Consider the following 18,810-nt stretch of genomic DNA (forward strand, 5'->3'; position numbering starts at 1 on the left):
TCACAAAGCAGAATTTCGCAGCAAATTAGGCCTATTCGGGCAAAAGTTAGGCCTTAGCCTAACTTCTATAGAATCCCAACAGAGTAAAAAAATAAAAAAATTATAAGGCATAGTTTCTATATAAAAGTTATGTCTTAGAACTATAGAAGTTATGCAACTATAGAAGTTATGCCTTAGAACTATTTTAGTTAGGCCTTATCTAACTTGGAAGTACATCATAACTAAGTCTTTCGCAAAATCTTGCCTTACAAAATTATTTATTCTTTTTATTAAGTGATCCCAAAATTCGTGATATTTGCGATCACTTTTTTAGGCGAACAAGACAAATATTAAAGTCGAGCAATTTGATTTGAGGGACAAAAATTAAAGGACCACGGCGCTCGAAGGACAATCCGCGCAAGAAAATGGCTTTAAACGGCAGGCCTAAAAATGGCTATTTCTGCACTTCACCCCAGCTTATGATACTGAGCCGCTAAACCCAAAAAAAGAAGAAGAAGCTAATCTGAGAGAAATGGCGCTTCAGATACTGAAGCTACCAATATCTCGCTGTTGCAGCAATACCTTCTTTTTCTCCTCCAAATCTAGCCCAAACCTCTCTGGTATTACTTTCTTTCTCTTCTTTTACATAACATGACCTCAAGACTTTGTAAATTTGGAAGTTTCTTTGAAAAGATTGCAGTTTTTGACTCTTTAAGTCCAGGGGGGCTTAAATTCTTTATCCGTCTTGTATTGAGCTGATATGTATTTAACTTCTTCATTGTGGGTTTATACATTTATGTGAACTATATCTTTATTAATCGGTGCCAAAAAGAATGACCCTTTCTATATTGGGAAATTTTAATAGCTTATTTGGTTGGCCACCTGAATTTTCACCTTGTTGGTGAGGTTCATTCCCACCTTGTAATACCTTCCTCCATTTCCCCTTTCCCTATATACTAAAAATATTTTTTTAAAAAACCCCATCTATATTTGAAAACAATTTTTCAATGATTTATAGTCACACAAAATATATGTGACTCATTTAACCCTACAAGTTCAAAAGTCATTAACTCTATGCCCAGTCAATGAGTATTAATTATTTTTGTTACTTGTATTGATCAGCGAGATGGTTGGAGTTCAAAATGCGCAATCATCTATCTGTAAGAACCTTTGCTTCCATGACTACAGACAAGGACCAACCAAAGAAAAAGTAATCTCTCTTTCTTGCTTTGTGGTTATCATATCAATTTATGCTTTGACCAAAATTTGCATTCGTTTGAACTTACAGTAGTGTGCAATTTCTCAATGAAAAAAAATATCAAAAACATGAAAAAAGCATACTTGTAATTCGATTTGAATACTGACACACCAACTAAACATAATGGATGTTTGGAGGATAGAATTAAAGACAAATCAGTTGAGATAAATAGGTTTTATTGAACTCATATTTTTTAGAATGGTGACATTTTACTAGATGCATTTGTGTTTTACTATTTTGTGCAGATGCCATTCCCTGAAATTGTACTAAAGGCAGTTCATTACAATTATGTTTTACATGACACATGCCAGGCAACTTGTCTTAATTAGATGTCTCTTCAACCATTCAATTGCACAATTCTCATATTCTTTCCAGAGCATTATTGTACTTTAGTCATGCTTACTGTATGCATTTTTATATTAGAGATGTGATTTGCTATGTTCAATTGTACAAATGTTGTCTCGTGAACGACATAGTATTATGTAAAAGTTGCACATGACGAATGAGGTTTGCATAGAAGGATGATATCCACTTCATTAACTAGAGTCGTCGCATCCTGTCTTTTAACCTTCAACATTGAAGTAATACCACATTTTGCCTTTCCAATTTTACTTAAAGCTATAAAATTTAGCCAACATTTGCTTAACCTGTACATCTGGTTAGACTTGTTTATGGTTACAAGAACCTTCCTAGTTTTCACATTCTAAAAAACACACTTGTGCACATATGTACTACACAAATCTCACACATTCTGGTCAAAGATTTAATTAAAAATATTAAATAACTATGTCTCAATTCCGAACAAGTTAGAGTTTGCTATATGAATCCTCACTGGCCATGTTACTCCATATAAACTCATCACATGCTAATATTATAAAAATAAAATAAAAAGTACTAGAAGTTCTTTATATCTTCTACTGAGATAAAAATCTCTGAAAGGCTAAAAAACTCCTAAAGAAGCATATCCTGTAAAGTAAAAGTGCTAATATGACTGAAACGTATTCTCAACTAATAGGTATAGCCTATATATATCTTTTTCTTCCAATGTGGCTCTTTCTTTTACTACGTCTGCATGAATCCCAAGAGATTGTAGGTCCTTCGAGACAACTTCCTTCCAAGTGATTTAAGATCTACATCGTCCCATTTTGGTAGGCATCCTTCTATCACATAACACCCCGGTACCAAGTCTCCATTTCAACCTTCTGATTTTGATTCTTGTCTTGGAATAACGAGCCTTTCAGATAGAATTGTTTGCATTCATGCATCACAATCCCATTTAATCTCACCTTAGTTTCGGTCTTCCTATGTGGGCTAAACTTGCAGTGCATATATTTAGTTTTACTTCTACTTATCCTAAAAGCCTTGCTCTCTGGAGTGCTTTTCCATAGTTCAAGATTTTGGTTGACAACCTCGCTGGTATCGTCAATTAGCACAATATCGTCAGCAAATAGCATACACTATGAGACCTCATCTAATTTTGATTCTTCTCTTGGAATAACGAGCCTAGATATCTGAATTGTTTGCATTCAGGCATCACAATCCCATTTAATCTCACTTTAGTTTCAATCTTCTTATGTTGGCTAAACTTGCAGTGTATATATTTAGTTTTACTTCTACTTATCCTAAAAGCCTTGCTCTCTGGAGTGCTTTTCCATAGTTCAAGATTTTGGTTGACAAACTCGCTGGTTTCGTCAATTAGCACAATATCGTCAGCAAATAGCATACACTATGAGACCTCATCGGATTTTGATTCTTCTCTTGGAATAACGAGCCTAGATTTCTGAATTGTTTGCATTCAGGCATCACAATCCCATTTAATCTCACCTTAGTTTCGCTCTTCTTATGTTGGCTAAACTTGCAGTGCATATATTTAGTTTTACTTCTACTTATCTTAAAAGCCTTACTCTTTGGAGTGCTTTTCCATAGTTCAAGGTTTTGGTTGACACCGTCGCTGGTTTCATTAATTAGCACAATATTGTCAGCAAATAGCATACACTATGAGACCTCTCCAATTTTGATTCTTCTCTTGCAATGACGAACCTAGATATCTGAATTGTTTGCATTTAGGCATCACAATCCTGTTTAATCTCACTTAGTTTCGCTTTTGTTATGTTGGCTAAACTTGCGGTGCATATATTTAGTTTTATTTCTACTTATCCTAAAAGCTTACTCTCCGGAGTGCTTTTCCATAGTTCAAGATTTTGGTTGACACCCTCGGTGGTTTCGTCAATTAGCACAATATCGCCAGCAAATAGCATACACTATGTGACCTCATCTTGTATTGTATTGGTTAGTTCATCGATAACAAGGGTAAACAATTATGGTCTCAATATCGATCCCTAGTGCGAACTCACAGTCATTGGAAGCTCTTTTCTATCTCCTCAACTGTTCTCACGCTAGTGACGACTTCTTTATACATGTCCTTTATTTCATTTGTATTTTTAATATGAATTACTTTTTCCTCCAACACCCCCAAAGGACCTTTTTAGGTACTCTATTATATGGTTTCTTTAGGTCAATGAACCCAAGTGCAGATCTTTGTTCCTCTCGCGACAAACTTCTATCAATCTCCTTAGCAAAATTATAGTCTCCGTTGTAGATTTATTGGGCATAAATCTAAATTGGTTCTTTATCACTCTTGTAGCGTTCCTAAGGCTACACTCTATCTCTTTCAGAGTTTCGTCGTATGACTCATGAGTTTAATACCACGATAGTTTGCACAACTTTGAATGACTCCGTTGTTTTTATAAATTCGAGTGGTACTCTTTCTCCTCTTATCGGGTACCCTACCACTTCTCAATATAGCATTAAATGGTGTGCTAAGCTATCATACTCCAACCTCTCCAAGCCACTTCCAATTTCCAAACCTCCGTGGGGTTACCTTCTGGACTACATGCCTTTCTAATTCTTGTACTTTTTGTGACATCCTTTACCTCTGCCAGCCTAATTCTAATTGGAGTGGAGAAAAGGCCCAAAATCATCCACCATCTTTGAGTTTAGGTTCAAAATCATCCACATAGTTTCAAGTGGAGCACTAATAATACACAATACTTGCAAAAGTGGTGGACTTTTGCACACAACCCAAACAGCTGGTTAAGTTTTAATAGATTTGTTGTAATCTGCTCATCAAATGACTACTTCACCAAACAAAACAAAATAATAGTATTAGTTTTACAAGTACAAAGGGAAAAACAAATCAATATATATCTTGAAAATTAATGAAGAACCAGTTATATTTAAACATTTCTAGCCAAGAGGAAAACGGATTGGGCAAGCAAACGATGGATTCCCATTGATTTTTATTGATCAGTGTGTCTCCATCAAACAAAAGCCTCTTGCTCCTAAGTTTCTCAAGCAGTAATTTTGGAATAAACTTAAATTAGTATGTAAAATTAGTGTTCAAAAATTGGAGAAAAGAAAATAAAGAAATGTATTGGGTGTCTGACATTGTCATAAACCCATTGCCCCATACGAAGATCACAATCTTCACGTAGCGATTGAGTTTTTTCTTCTTCACCATCTTCAGTGAGCATTTTAATCCTCTGCCTTTTCTGCCCAGTCTCTATTCCTCCGTCATCCCTTTTTTCAGTTCTCACAACCTTCTGCTCTCATTTCATATGCCTATATATTCACATAGTCCATTTAATTTGATTCAAATTGGGAGCTGCTCGTGAATCCTCCAGAAATGTGAGAAACACGAAAGTGATTGTTCTGGAACATAAACCTCACTGCATGTGCCTAAGACAATTAATGGATACAAGGAGGCTATGACCCAAATAACATATTAGGACCGGGTAAGTGTGGATTGAACATTGGGTTTTGTTTGGTGAAATGGTCATGTGATGAGCAGATGAAAACAGAGTTAAAACTTAACCAGCCGTTTGGTTGTGTGCAAAAGTGCACTACTTTTGCAAACATTGTGTATTATTAGTGCTCCACTTGAAACTATATGGATGATTTTGAACCTAAACTCAAAGATAGTGGATGATCTGGGGCCTTTTCTCAATTGGACTGATACTCTTTCTACTCTTATTAGGTACCCTACCACTTCTCAATATAGCATTAAATGGCGTGGTAAGCTATTATACTCCAACCTCTCCAAGCCACTTCCAATTTCCAAACCTCCATGGGGTTACCTTCTGGACTACATGCTTTTCTAATTCTCGTACTTTTCGTGGCATCCTTTACCTCTACCGGCCTAATTCTACTAGTGTAGCTAATGTTTCTATGGGATTAGTTTACCTCTACCTCTATGAGCTTACTCATATTGCCGGTTTCAAGTCCGGCTAAAGGAGGAGGGTTACCGTAGTCTGACAGCCTGCGTAAAATAGCTAATTTCATGATGAATTCTCACAATTAAAAACGTAAAAATAAAAAATAGATTCAACTAAAAACATTGTGTTTGGTATCATCCTAAAAATAGCACTAACACTGGAATTGATGAGCATGAAACTGGACCAAAAAAGATATATGGAAAGACAAGCAGGAAAGGTCAAAGCTTCAATTAACATCAACAACACTGTTCCAAAGGAGCTTTGGAACCTTATTTTTGATATGAAGTTCAAAGATGGTGAACCTAGAACTAGAGGGAGGAATCTAGCTATTAGTCATCAATGAGAATACAAATAATGTCATGGAATGTGAGGGGGCTCAATGAGGATAGAAAGAGGGGAGTAGTCAGGAATCTGATTAATCAATGGGTAGCAGATGTGTACATTTTGGTAGAAACTAAATTGGTGGGCAGTGTAAATAATATTATTCAAAGCATATGGGACAATAGATGGGTGGGGGAGGTGCTTTTGGAGGCTGTTGGGACTAGCGGAGGAATACTGATCTTATGGGATAGGAGAGTTTGGGAAGGGGAGATGGTGGAGTGTGGCAATTAATGTATAACTTGTAAAATGGTGGGTGGGACAAAACTTAGGTTTTACTTGGTTTCTAACAACTGTCTATGCTGACTGTAAAACAATTGAAAGAAGGGAAGTATGGGGGGAGCTATACTCAATGAAGGAAAGGTGTGCAGGGCCATGGGTGGTGGGGGGCAACTTTAATGTCATCTGATACCCTATTGAGAGAACAAACTGTCTGAGAATCAATGGAGCTATGGCTGAGTTCTCTGAATGCATAGCAGAACTGGAGTTAGTGGATCCTCCTTTATTTGGAGGTTCCTTCACATGGAGAAGAGGTGAAAATCATAGAAGTGCTTCCAGAATTGATAGATTCCTCTACTCTTCAACATGGGAGGAACAATTCACTCTTATTAAACAATCAGTTTTGCCTAAGATAGGATCTGATCACAATCCTATTTTGCTGTCTTGGGGAGAGTTGAACTTCAAAAAGTCTTACTTTAGATTTGAGAACTGGTGGATCAGAGTAGAGGGGTTCAAGGAAAATGTGAAACTGTGGTGGGGATCATTTGTGGTAGACGGGAGGCCTGGCTTTGTTCTGGCTGAGAAGCTGAAAATGTTAAAAGAAAAACGGAAGGACTGGAGTAAAAATAACAGGGGCAACTGGAAACAGAGGAAGGAGGATATTCTAAATCAATTGGCTAGTTGGGAGGCAGTACAAGAACAAAGAATTCTTACAGATGATGAGGCAGTACAAAAATCAAATTTAGCTATGGAGTATGAGGAAGTAGCAAGAAATGAAGAAATAGCTTGGAAGCAAAGATCCAGGATACAATGGCTGAAACAGGGAGACAAAAATACAAAATATTTTCACGGGATAGCAACAGCTCACAAAAGGTTAATTCCATTGATAACCTGACAGTGGGGGGAAATGAGGTGACAAACCCTGAGGACATCAAAGAAGCAATCCAAAACTTCTACAAGACTCTTTACAAAGAAACAGAGGAATGGAGGCCAGATCTGGTGGTACATGAAGTCAGAGGGATTACTATGGAAGAGCAAGAGTGGCTTCAAAGACAATTTGATGAAGCAGAAGTTCTGGAATGCATAAAAATGTGTGCTATGGAGAAGGCACCTGGGCCTGATGGATTTCCTATGTCATTCTATTTAACTTTCTGGGAGATAATGAAAGATGACATACTGAAAACCATTCAATATTTTCATGAGAATCAGAAGTTTGAGAAAAGCTTTAATGCTACTTTTATCGCATTGATCCCCAAAAAAGCAGGAGCATCAGAGTTGAAGGACTTCAGACCTGTAAGTCTCATAGGTGGGGTTTATTAGATAGTAGCAAAGCTACTATCTGAAAGGCTCAAGAAGGTAGTTGATAATCTGGTGAACAAGCATCAAATGGCTTTTATAAAGGGGAGACAAATCAGGGATGCTGCACTTATTGCCAGTGAATGTGTGGACTCCAGAATCAAAGGGGCAGAAGCAGGTGTCGTGTAAACTGGACATAGAAAAAGCTTATGACCGTGTTAAATAGAAATTTTTGTTGAGCATCCTTAGACAGATGGGCTTTGGTGAGAAGTGGCTGAAATGGATAGACTTTTGCATTAAAACTGTCAGGTTCTCTGTTCTTGTGAATGGAGAACCTGTAGGTTTTTTCCCTTCCGAAAGAGGACTTAGGCATGGTGACCCATTGTCCCCTTTCCTGTTCATAATAGCAATGGAGGGTTTTGATAGCTTGATGAGGATAGCTTTGCAGAATAGGTGGATTAAAGGTTTTGAGATAGGGGATATTAGGGGGCAGAGAAAAGAGATATATCATCTACAGTATGCAGATGACACAGTGATATTTTGCGAGCCCAAGGTCGAACAGATTGGTTACATAAGACTTGACACTATTTGAAGCATCTTCAGGCCTAAAGGTAAATTGGGGAAAAACCAGTTTGTTTTCAATAAAAGAGGTACCAAACATACAAACTCTTGCTCTCATTTTAGGATGTAGAGTGGATATTTTGCCTACAACTTATCTAGGCATGCCTCTTGGCAGCAAACACAAAGCAGGGGAAATTTGGGATGGAATAGTAGAGAAAACAGAAAAGAAATTGGCAAAGTGGAAGGCACAATACTTATCTCTAGGAGGAAGACTTATTCTTATCAATTCTATCCTAGATTCTCTTCCCACATATGTAATGTCATTATTTCCTTTACCCTCCAATGTTCAGAAGAAATTAGATAGACTTAGAAGGGAGTTCTTATGGCATGGCTGCAGAGAGGGCAAAGGTTATAATCTGGTTGAATGGCAGACAACAATGAGAGGTAAAGAAAGGGGTGGATTGGGCATTAGAAACTTGAAAGCACAGAATAATTGTCTGTTGATGAAGTGGCTATGGAGGTACAACCGTGAGGAGAATGCATTATGGAAAGAGCTGATCAAGTGCAAGTTTGGTGAACTCAATCCTTGGTGTACTAGAGTGAGCACTGGCACTTATGGTGTTGGAGCATGGAAAACAATCAGAGCTTTATGGCCCAACATGGAAAGTAATATTCTTGGAAGGAGCTAGTTCCATTGAGGGAAATATTTCCAGACTTGTTTACTCTATGCAATAATCCAGAGAGCACAATAGATGAGATGTGGAGTGCACGGGGCTGGAACTTAAATTTCAGAAGACTGTTGAATGATTAGGAGGTGGAAAGGGTGGCCGACCTGTTAAGCAAAATTGGTGATTTCAATGGCACCAACAATGAACCAGACACCCTGAGATGGAAGCATAATAGTGATGGGAAATTCTCATTAAAAAGGGCTTACAAAAGGGAGTGTAATCTATAGAATAGAGAGCAGCCAAAGCTTTGGAGAAACTTATGAAGTGCCCAGTTCCAAACAAAGTGAAATGCTTCACATGGTTGGTGGCAAGGAGGGCTTGTTTAACTCATGAAGTTCTAAAGAGAAAAGGTGCCATCATAGTTTCCAGCTGTTTCTTGTGCAAGGAAACAGATGAAACCAACAAGCATCTATTTCTACATTGCAAATTCACTGCACAACTGTGGTCCTTATTTCTCAACATAACAGAGACACAATGGACTATGCCTGAACACACTGCAGATTTGCTTAGCTGCTGGATGAAGAGGGGAGGCAGTAAGAGTCAAAAACAATGATGGAGGACAATCCCACACTGCATATGGTGGACAGTTTGGAGGGAGAGGAATGATAGGTGTTTTGAAAATAGATCCAATTCCCTTCAGAAAGTCAAATAGAATTGTATAGTATCTTTCTACTTTTGGTGTAAAGAAATAGGATTAGAAGATATAAATCATTTGTAGATTTATTAAAATCTCAGTAAGTATTTCTATTTCCTTTTTTGATGTTCCTGCTGTAACACTTTTGAAGGTCTCCAGCATGTCCTAAATGCTGATGAATACACAATTACCAGTTTCAAAAAAAAAAAGGTACAATAGCACTAAAAGCGTTGTGTTCACGAATTCATTCTTCCTTTACGTATTGCTGGGCAGGAAGTTTAAGATACAATATGCATACTGAGGTTACAAACTAACGAAAGAACGCTAGATGTTAACTACGTGTACTCTACCGACATATTTGGCTCTTGGGTCCATCAACTACTAGGTGGTGGCATCATCAACTGAGCTTCAATTTTGGGTTATTGTAAAGGCTCTGGGAAAACTGTCCTTTCTTCTGCCTGGGACTGTTACACTTTTAGCTGCTTCAGTAGCTGTTTCACTATACCGAAGCTTGTATTAATGTTCCTCAAATAGAGGTCTAGGCTCTTTGTGTATGTAATTTTATTGATTATTTTGGTCCTTTTCCTGCCATCATATTGACTTAAGCGTTCGTATGATTTCATTAGGAAAAGGAGACTGGATGAATTGTGTCTTGAGAGATTTCAGCAATACAGCCGGACATTTATACAGTCATGGATTCTTCAAGGTAGTTGATATTCATCAAGTCTATTTGATACTTCTGTTTGATGTCTGGATTGCTGCCGATATGATAAATAGAATATCTGGATAGCTCAGTAACAATTAACTTTTGGTAATCAAACCTGATTTTAGCAATTCTCATTGCAGAGTGAAGAGACTTCCCGTCTGTTCTTATAATTTGGTTTGAGCTGTTTAGAGTTAGAATATTATTCTTTATGGAAGAGTTACAGGTAGAATAGCAAATATTTGAGTAGACTGTGTAACAATATTCTAGCTATCATTAGGAAGGACATCACACTAGCGGAGTAAACACTAAAATTTTCTAGACACAATGTTTCAAGAAAGATAATTTTATAACAGATTTCTATCAATTCTATCGTGCCTGGAGTGCTGCCTATATAATAAGTAGAACATCTGGATTGCTCAAACCTTGAGCTTTTGGTAATCAAACCTGATTCTCATTGCAGAGTAAAGAGACTTCCTATCTGTGTTCTTATAATTTGGTTTGACTTGTTTAGACTTTAGAGTTAGAATGTTATTCTCTATGGAATGAGTTACAAGGTAGAATAGCATTACTTGAGTAGAGTCTGTATAACAATAGTCTAGCTATCATTAAAAAGGACATCACCACACTAGTAGTGTAGACACTGAATTTCAGAGGTAATGTTTCAAGAAATATAATACTATAACATACATCTATCAATGCTTAATTATATTTTTTCGGGTGTCAATTTTTGTACATCTATGTCAAGTGGGCTTATTGAAGAGTATGTCTTTGTCTCTGCGAAGAAATGAACGTTGGCCTAACTAAATCCCAAAGCTAGCTCATGAGGGGATGATTGCCCAATGCTCTATATAAAGAGACTACAATCCATTTCCTCAACCAATGTGGGACTTAACATTTCCCAGTACACTCAAGACAACTAGAGCGTGGATAACATAACACGGAGGCAGCATTGAGAAATATAATAACAATGATCGATGGATCTTGCTGTGATGCCATGTGAGAAATCTAAATGAAAGAAAGAAATGAAGAATGTAGGTTATCAAAAAAAAAAAAAAAAATGAAGAATGTAATCATTAAAGACTATAATATTTGTAAATACAAGTGTGCTCTTACCTAAAAGTTTAAGCGGTTAGAGAGAGCACACTTTTATTTACTTAATTATGTTGTTAACACGCCCCTTCACGTGCAGGCCTGATTCTTTTTCGTGGACCAAGTACGTGGACCTTCTTTTGGATAATGGGTGACCTTTGTCTCCAACACTTTAGTTTCTCTTAATCTTTTGTCTTGTATCTCAACCTCACAAAATGCAAAGCTTCTCTTTGGGCTCATTAGTCTCCAACTATAAAAATTTATCCAGATCATCTTATAGTGGTTGTTGAATACCTTCTTTATGTCAGGTTGACAACTTATTGTAACTTCTTTGCTTAAACTTTGCTTTCAAGTTGATATATCCTAACTAGCGGTTGATTTGCTTTTATCACTCTGCCTCCATCTCCTTAACTCCCAACAATTTTCTAGCTTAGGCAAAGTGCTTGTGGATGGAAAAGTCGTTACCAAAGCAGGGACTCAAATCCCTGATAAAGCTGTTGTTGAGATCATGGCTGAAATTCCTAAATACGTATGCAGGTGAATATTCCTCCTCTGAGCCTATAATTTTATTTTTGACATACTTTGCAGAGATCTCTGAGCTCTTTGACTTGCTTGTTGATGTATCTTTAGAGGAGGACATAAACTGGAGGCTGCTATTGAAAACCTGGGGATTGATGTCACAGGAAAAGTAGCTCTCGATTCAGGCTTGTCTACTGGAGGATTTACTGATTGTTTACTTCAGTTTGGTGCTTCATTTGTCTATGGAGTTGATGTAGGATATGGACAGGTAATATCACCAGAATTAAAAGCTGATGCTTACAAGGCTTCTACTTTTTTGAATTTCCTATACTGGTATTTACTCCATTCAATTAAGCAAGTTAAGGTCCTGAGTCATCAAATTTGAGATGTCTGGAGACAAAAATGGAAAAGACACTGAAATATACCACAGTGCCTTGCTTGTTGGAGCAACTCTAGCAAGTAGCTTTTTGTATGTCAATAGATAGAGAAGGAACATTGGTGTAATGCATTGCCAAAATTCTAGTGCAATAGAAAAGGAGGGGAAAAACTTGCAAGACCCACCATAAAACCTCTTATAATAAAATTAAATTGCAAAAATATAAATCATAACTGAATAGTCAGGGTGCGCACAAGCTGGTTCTGACACCACTGTTATAAAAAAAAATCATAATTAAAAGTAGCTGTCTGTACGAAGTAGAGCTGAGCTCTGTAGCAGCTGGAAATGGTAACCAGAAATTACTTCTATAATAAAATAAGCGGTGCTGGTGGAACAAGGCAGCAATGGTAAACTTTATAAAAAATAATGCAGCGGTTGATGTTTTGAAGAATCAGTTTTTTGTTCTCTGTTCTCTTTTTGCAAAGTATACTAGTGGCACATAAAGAAAATTTCTACACACTAGAATCCTAGAGCATTGAGCAAGAAACCAAATCGAATGTATGGATGTACTGCCATTTTGAAAAACTTTCCGTATGCTTTGAATTTAAGTTCAGCGGTTAAAAATCCTGAATTATGAGATTTTCCGTCTACGTTTGGCCGCTAGATAATATCTTCTTTGAGATTAATTAGTGGCCAAACAGTCCTGGATCCATTTTACATTGCTGAACATTTGGTTATTTATATTTTAAAGGCTCACTGATTTCTTCACAGGTGGCTGATAAAATTCGTCGAGATGAGCGTGTAAGTGTTATCGAGCGTACAAACTTGAGATACCTTTCTGAACTCCCGCAAAAGGTCGACTTAGTAACTCTGGACCTCTCCTTTATTTCGATACTTCTGGTAAGCTTTTTCTTCTCCAAAAAGCTACCAATGTAATTGCTTTAATGTTGTTTCCTACATTAATGATTTAGCATATAAAACTAGGCTGTTCCATTTCTGTATATGGTTAATCAGCAATGTTTCTTACATAGACGGTGTTCGTCAATACCTAGTAATACTCAAATGTTCATTGCCCCCTATCCAGGTGATGCCTGCAGTTGTCAATTTGATGAAGCAAGAAGCTACTTTAGTGACTCTGATTAAACCTCAGTTTGAGGCTCGGAGATCCCAAGTAAGCATTTTTGAGAGATCCTGCCTGCATTTGTACAACATTAGTATGGCTTGAGAAGTGACCCTTTGCAGACCAAATATCCATATACAATAATTAAAGCACCCAGCCCCTATGCAAAATGTTAATCGGCTCTTGTACCCTTCGAAATACAGTCTATGTTGGATAAAATTGTAATTGTAAATACTAACAATTGGGTTTTTGGGGAAAAACCAAATGTTGTGAAATCTAGTGTAAAAAAGGTCTATTTTCCACCAACAATTGATGTCATTTTACATTTAACGAAATTTTCATTTTATTGTTTTCTCAATATTTAGAACTTTGAAATCAACTGAAATTTTGTTTACTAAATCTTTCTTATTTGAGTAATAATGTAGGAAGCCCTAATATTTAGGCGTTTAATCAATTAAAATTTTACCTTATATAAATCCTTTCCTTATTTTGACTATGCAATATAATTATATCCTTCAAAAAATGCAGTAAGGCAAGGCCAACAAGCTCCTTACCGAAAAATCACATAGAAATTTATGGGTGCAACATTCTCCTAAGTCCTAGTTGCCTTCACAAACAACTGAAGCATACAATTTTCTCTAGCAATTAAGCAACTAAGATAACTGGTAAATATGGAAAAGCAAATACTTGTACCAGAGGGACACAAGAAATTGTTATCTATTTACGAAATAGGAGTAATATTCCAAAAATTTACACTTTTTACTTTAAATTCGTATTTCATAACTCAATCATGTTTCTTCCCCTCCGTCCCAATTTATGTGACACTCTTTCTTTTTGTTCAGCCCCAAAAAGAAACTCTTTTTATATTTAGTAATAATTTCACTGTAAACTTCCCATTTTACCCTTAATGAAATGTTTTCTAGCCACACAAATATCTATGGCTTATTTTGGTCCACAAGTTTCAAAAGTCTTCCTTTCATTCTTAAACTCCGTGCCAAGTCAAACACTCTCACATAAATTGGGACGGAGGGAGTAATATTTATATGATTTTAAAAAAAATTGTACTCATTAATACGGGCTACACGCGCAATGTGCGTACCCAAAGACTAGTAAATAAATAGAAGTGTTTCTTCTTACCAACACTTTAAATCTCAAAGCTCTTATCCGCTAGCTTAGTGAGGGAAATTGATCAAGTCTAAGGCTTCTGTATCCATGCAAATTCATGTTTACACCTCTGATGGACCTCATTGGTGACTATCTTTTTCATGTTTTACATTACATTGGAATGTCATGTCTATGGTAATGAAAGCTGAGATGCTTCTATCTAAGTAATTTCATACCACACTGCTCCCCTCTGTCGCCCTTCTAAGCTGACCAATATTTTGACATTGGTTAATTGCATGACTACTCATCTAATAGCTTAATCTATTAGAAAAATGACTTCTATTTATTTATATTAGGTCAACAAGACGACCGTCATCCCCGTTATGCGGGTTTGATTCTTTTCTTGGACCAAGCATGTGAGAAATATTTTTGTTGATGGTGGCAGTGAGATATCAATATAGGATCTCTGCTTGCTTTGATACAATGTGGAATTAGGTGACGACCTCATCTGAAAGTGTAATATTTATATCGGTCTGCAACGAATGTTCTAAAATGGGGAATTTTGAGTGGACTAGACTTGGTATAGTACTTTTTTTTTTTTTTTTTTTTGATAAGGGACTTGGTATAGTACTTTGACTTGATGAATGAACCAATTTTGCTGAAGCTTCATTGTAATTGAAGTTTTTTCAGTTGTTGGTCAACTCCTAGCAAATGCAATTAAATGAGCTTCTTGAGGTGGTGCTCTCGTATGTGTTTGGATGTGAAGGATTCTGCATATGGAAATAGTAGGGTATAAGCATCAGCTTATCAATGTCCTTTTAAGCCAAGTGATGCCTCAATCTGACTTAATTTTTTTTTTGACAATGGTGACTTGTATATTGAGAAAAGGCACTAGCTTAGTGCCAAAACCATAGATACAGAGAAAATAGGACAGCAGATCCAACTATGAAATCCTAACAGTTACAAAGCACCTATCAGATCTATTAAGGATAACCCATCAACTGAAGCTTAATCATTTGTGCATATCTAGAGTCTTGTCTTAGTAGTTAGTACTGCTTTCATGATGCCTTGGCTTTTATTCTGCTCTTAAAGATATCTCTATGTTAATTTTGTGATGGATTTTGCATGTGAAGGATTCTATATATGGAAATATAGGGTATAAAAGATTGGTTTCACCGATATATCTTTCAAGCCTTTTGTTGATTCAATCAGATAAATAGTTGTAAATATTCCACTGATAACTCAGTCATTTGCGCTTATCTAAAATCTCTTGTATTGGTATTGCTTCCAAGATGCATTGGTTTCTATTGTGTTCTTAAGAGTTGCCTTGATTTTGCAAGATACTTCCATATTTTGATGTAAACTTTTATATATATATGTTAGGTTGGAGGAGGTGGAATTGTAAGGGATCCCTTGGTCCATCAAGAGGTAAGCTTTTTCATTTGTTTACTTTTGATGCTTTATGACCTACTCAAAAGCTGATTATCAAGACTTTTTTTTTGGGATTTATTTCTTATTAAAAAAACTGGTTATTAAGACTTTTGCTTTAATGCTAATGATATTAGTATCTTGGTACTTTGAGGAGGGACGATGGCTATATTGAAAGCAACTGATAGTCTTTCCAACTTTTATAATCAGTCCGAAGGTATGAAAAGCCAAGAAAACATTTGGTCAGTGGGAGAATAAAATTTTCTTTAGAAAGAAATGACATTTGAATCCATGCTATAATAATCTTTTGGACAACAGTTTCGACGAGTAGCTACATTAATATGTGAAATTTCTCTGAGTGCATTGCTCATACTGTTACTTGAACGTTAATTATGTTAAGATCTCTCATTTTCTTGTTGATTTATTCTCCTGATGTCTTGTCTTAACATGATGCATTTTCAAACAAATCCCCTTTTCTCTATATATATTACATACATAGCAGTTTGATGTTGAGGTGACTGCTTCCCATGAAGTTGTTCCACTTCTACAAGGAAATTAAACCTTGTATAAATTCACACTTGGGGAAAGCAGTAATAAGCTAATCACCAGTCTAATTTCATAAAAACAGACACCTTTGTGTTTTGTTAGTTAAACTGATTTGGCAGCTCATAGACAAAGTAAATCACAGTCGACACTGTTAATGGCTAGTCTTTGGTTATTTTATACTCTATTCACTATTGGTTATTAATGTTTTCCCCAATTTGGCTGCTCAACTAGAAATTGAGTGCATAGGGCACGAGAAGGCTGAACAAGTAGGTCAATCAGAGGGAAGTAGCCAATAAGACTGCTCAACTTCGTTCAGCACTCTACTGATTTTTGTTTTCTTATATGAAATACTCTGTTAAGTAAAAGTCATAGTGTACTCCCTCTGTCCCTCTCTTTTTAGTCCGTCTCAAAAAAATGATGCCTTTCTATATTTAAAAATTATTTAACTTTTAAGACTTTCCATTGTACCCTTAATCAGATGAGTTGTAGCCATGCAAATATCTATGGTTTGTTTTAGACCACAAGTTCAAAAAATCTTTCTTTCTTAAACTCCACGGCCAGTCAAAGTGCATCACATAAATTGGGAGGGAGGGAGTAAGATACAACAAATTTAGAGTATATTTTGCCTTAAAGTAATCAATCCAGTATCTCACATAGTTCTCTTCTTTCTGTCATTGAGTCCCAGAAAGGCACATTCGCGGATGCATATAATACAGGAGGAACGGGGAATAGGTGTGAACATTTTTTTCCCTTTGTACCTGGTTAAGTTTTTCTATGATATGCTGCTAACTAACAATGGGTGAAAGTGAGAGCTCTGACTAGATTAAGGATTTGGATAAAGAGAAGGGGACTTCTGTCAACATAGATAGGATGGGAAAATCAGTGATAGGCTAACCAGCAAAAAAGAGAGCTGAAATACACAAAATTGTAGCATTCCATTTGATTGTACATCTAGCTGTTTCGTGTCATGGAATAGACTAGGTCTCACGGGCATGTTGCTTTTGTCAGTCTGCTTGTTTGTGCTCGGGATGTGCCAGATGGCTGAACTCTTGGAGAAGTCAATTTTGGTTGAGTTATCAGTTCTCAATCTTTTTAGTAGATTTGCCAGTGTTTAATGGGATTAGAGCGGGAGGAGGAGAAGAAGAAGACGAATGACATGGAATGTGGTGCCACTTGCATTAATGTGGGTTGTCTGGAAGAGAGGAATAGAAGAGGTTTTAAAGGTGTAGAGTCGAGTTTCCCCCAGTTAAGGAGTAGCCTGCGTTCCCTTGTTTTCTTTTGGTGCACTCAGAAAGTTCCCTGTTGTATAGACGATTGGGTGGAGTTTGTAGAGAATCATATGTTTTTGTCGATGCTTTTCCTTTTGGTATACATCTTGTATATGGCCGTTTTATGGCCTTGTTTATGAAATGAAATACCTTTACTTGATCGAAAAAAAAAAAAAAAGGATTAGAGTATTTTTACCATCAAAGGAGATATCAGGAATCTTGGCTGGGTGAGGTACGATGAGTTTGATAATTTTCACTATAATCTCACTTGAGGGGAATCTGGAGATGCTGGAATCCCACTTGGTTCTACTGTTCCTTCTTCAACATCCCCATCTCCTTTTCCCGTCATCAAATTATTTTTGGTGTTTGGTACACAACTTTTAGCAAGAGAAATAATTGAGAACAAAAGAAGTTAATACTCCTAGTCACATCTCTTACTGTTATTGTTTCACGAGATGCTTACCATTACTGTCATGCAGGTGATTGAAAAGATCATAAATGGGGTACAAAACCATGGATTTCAATGCAAAGGTTGGATTGAATCTCCTTTGAAAGGAGCTGAAGGAAATATAGAGTTTCTAGCTTGCTTCAATCGAGCAGTCATCAGTGAAGAAGTTGAGAAACAGTAAGCCTACGTAACATATGGGATCAAACATGTATTGTACGGACATGCTGGATACCTACCAAAAATATTAAAGAGCACAACTTCTAGAGGAGCTGGATTCGATTCAATTACATGGAAGCATAATTTTGAAGTTGGAAGGCTAGATAGTTTTACGAGGGCCTTTTGAGTGTGGTCCTTTCTTCTCTATAAATAAACAATGAATGACTACACTTGCGATGACAATTGGTTAAAACCAAATATTCAACTGCTGTTTTCCTTGATGACTACCCACCTTCAAGTCGACTAAACTCTTGGACTAGATGAAAGGGAAAGAGGGAACTGTATAAGGTATTTTTTCACTTGTGGACGAGGACAGTGTTGAAGGAAGGAAGATGGGATTGGAGTTTCTAATTTATGTTGTGTAGCTTCTGCTTTACAAAGGTGAAATTGTAGTCCATTTGAAACATGTAGTTTATAGCGATACTAATGTTCTACCCTAGTCTCATGTTTATATAAAATGACGGTTAGACGGAAATGGAATGAAATGTACGTCCATATTGTTTATCGAAAAGAAAAATGTGGGTTACTCAAATACCTTTGCACAGGGTATATGGCTGTTCCTCCAATGCTTGCTAGCACAAAGGTATCTTTTAGCACAGGTTATATACTAGGGTTTCCTTGCATGATTCTCTTGCATCTTTGGATCGCTCAGAGTTTGACAAG

General features: G+C 36.7%; 1 protein-coding gene across 11 annotated transcripts; it reads left to right on the forward strand.

The window, feature by feature from the left end:
- The first annotated feature begins 384 nt into the window (after positions 1-384).
- Positions 385-18,679, forward strand: LOC132631627 (uncharacterized). Of its 11 annotated transcripts, none has more exons than XM_060347277.1 (11): positions 389-599; positions 1,102-1,189; positions 9,954-10,033; positions 11,223-11,273; positions 11,557-11,659; positions 11,753-11,909; positions 12,789-12,917; positions 13,102-13,188; positions 15,625-15,669; positions 16,901-16,947; positions 17,224-17,898. In XM_060347277.1, the coding sequence occupies exons 1-11, from the start codon at positions 512-514 to the stop codon at positions 17,258-17,260; spliced, it is 912 nt and encodes a 303-aa protein (XP_060203260.1). In that variant the 5' UTR covers positions 389-511; the 3' UTR covers positions 17,261-17,898. The 11 variants fall into 11 exon arrangements, 10 of the variants coding, with proteins under 10 accessions (XP_060203264.1, XP_060203260.1, XP_060203262.1 ...); XM_060347279.1 differs by lacking the exon at positions 17,224-17,898 and adding an exon at positions 17,963-18,100 and having other exon boundaries at positions 391-599; XR_009578943.1 differs by lacking the exons at positions 16,901-16,947; positions 17,224-17,898 and adding exons at positions 14,598-14,736; positions 17,963-18,052 and having other exon boundaries at positions 393-599.
- The last annotated feature ends 131 nt before the right edge of the window (positions 18,680-18,810 follow it).

Source organism: Lycium barbarum, chromosome 3 (genome assembly GCF_019175385.1).
Source record: "Lycium barbarum isolate Lr01 chromosome 3, ASM1917538v2, whole genome shotgun sequence".
In the NCBI taxonomy this organism is placed as follows: domain Eukaryota; kingdom Viridiplantae; phylum Streptophyta; class Magnoliopsida; order Solanales; family Solanaceae; genus Lycium; species Lycium barbarum.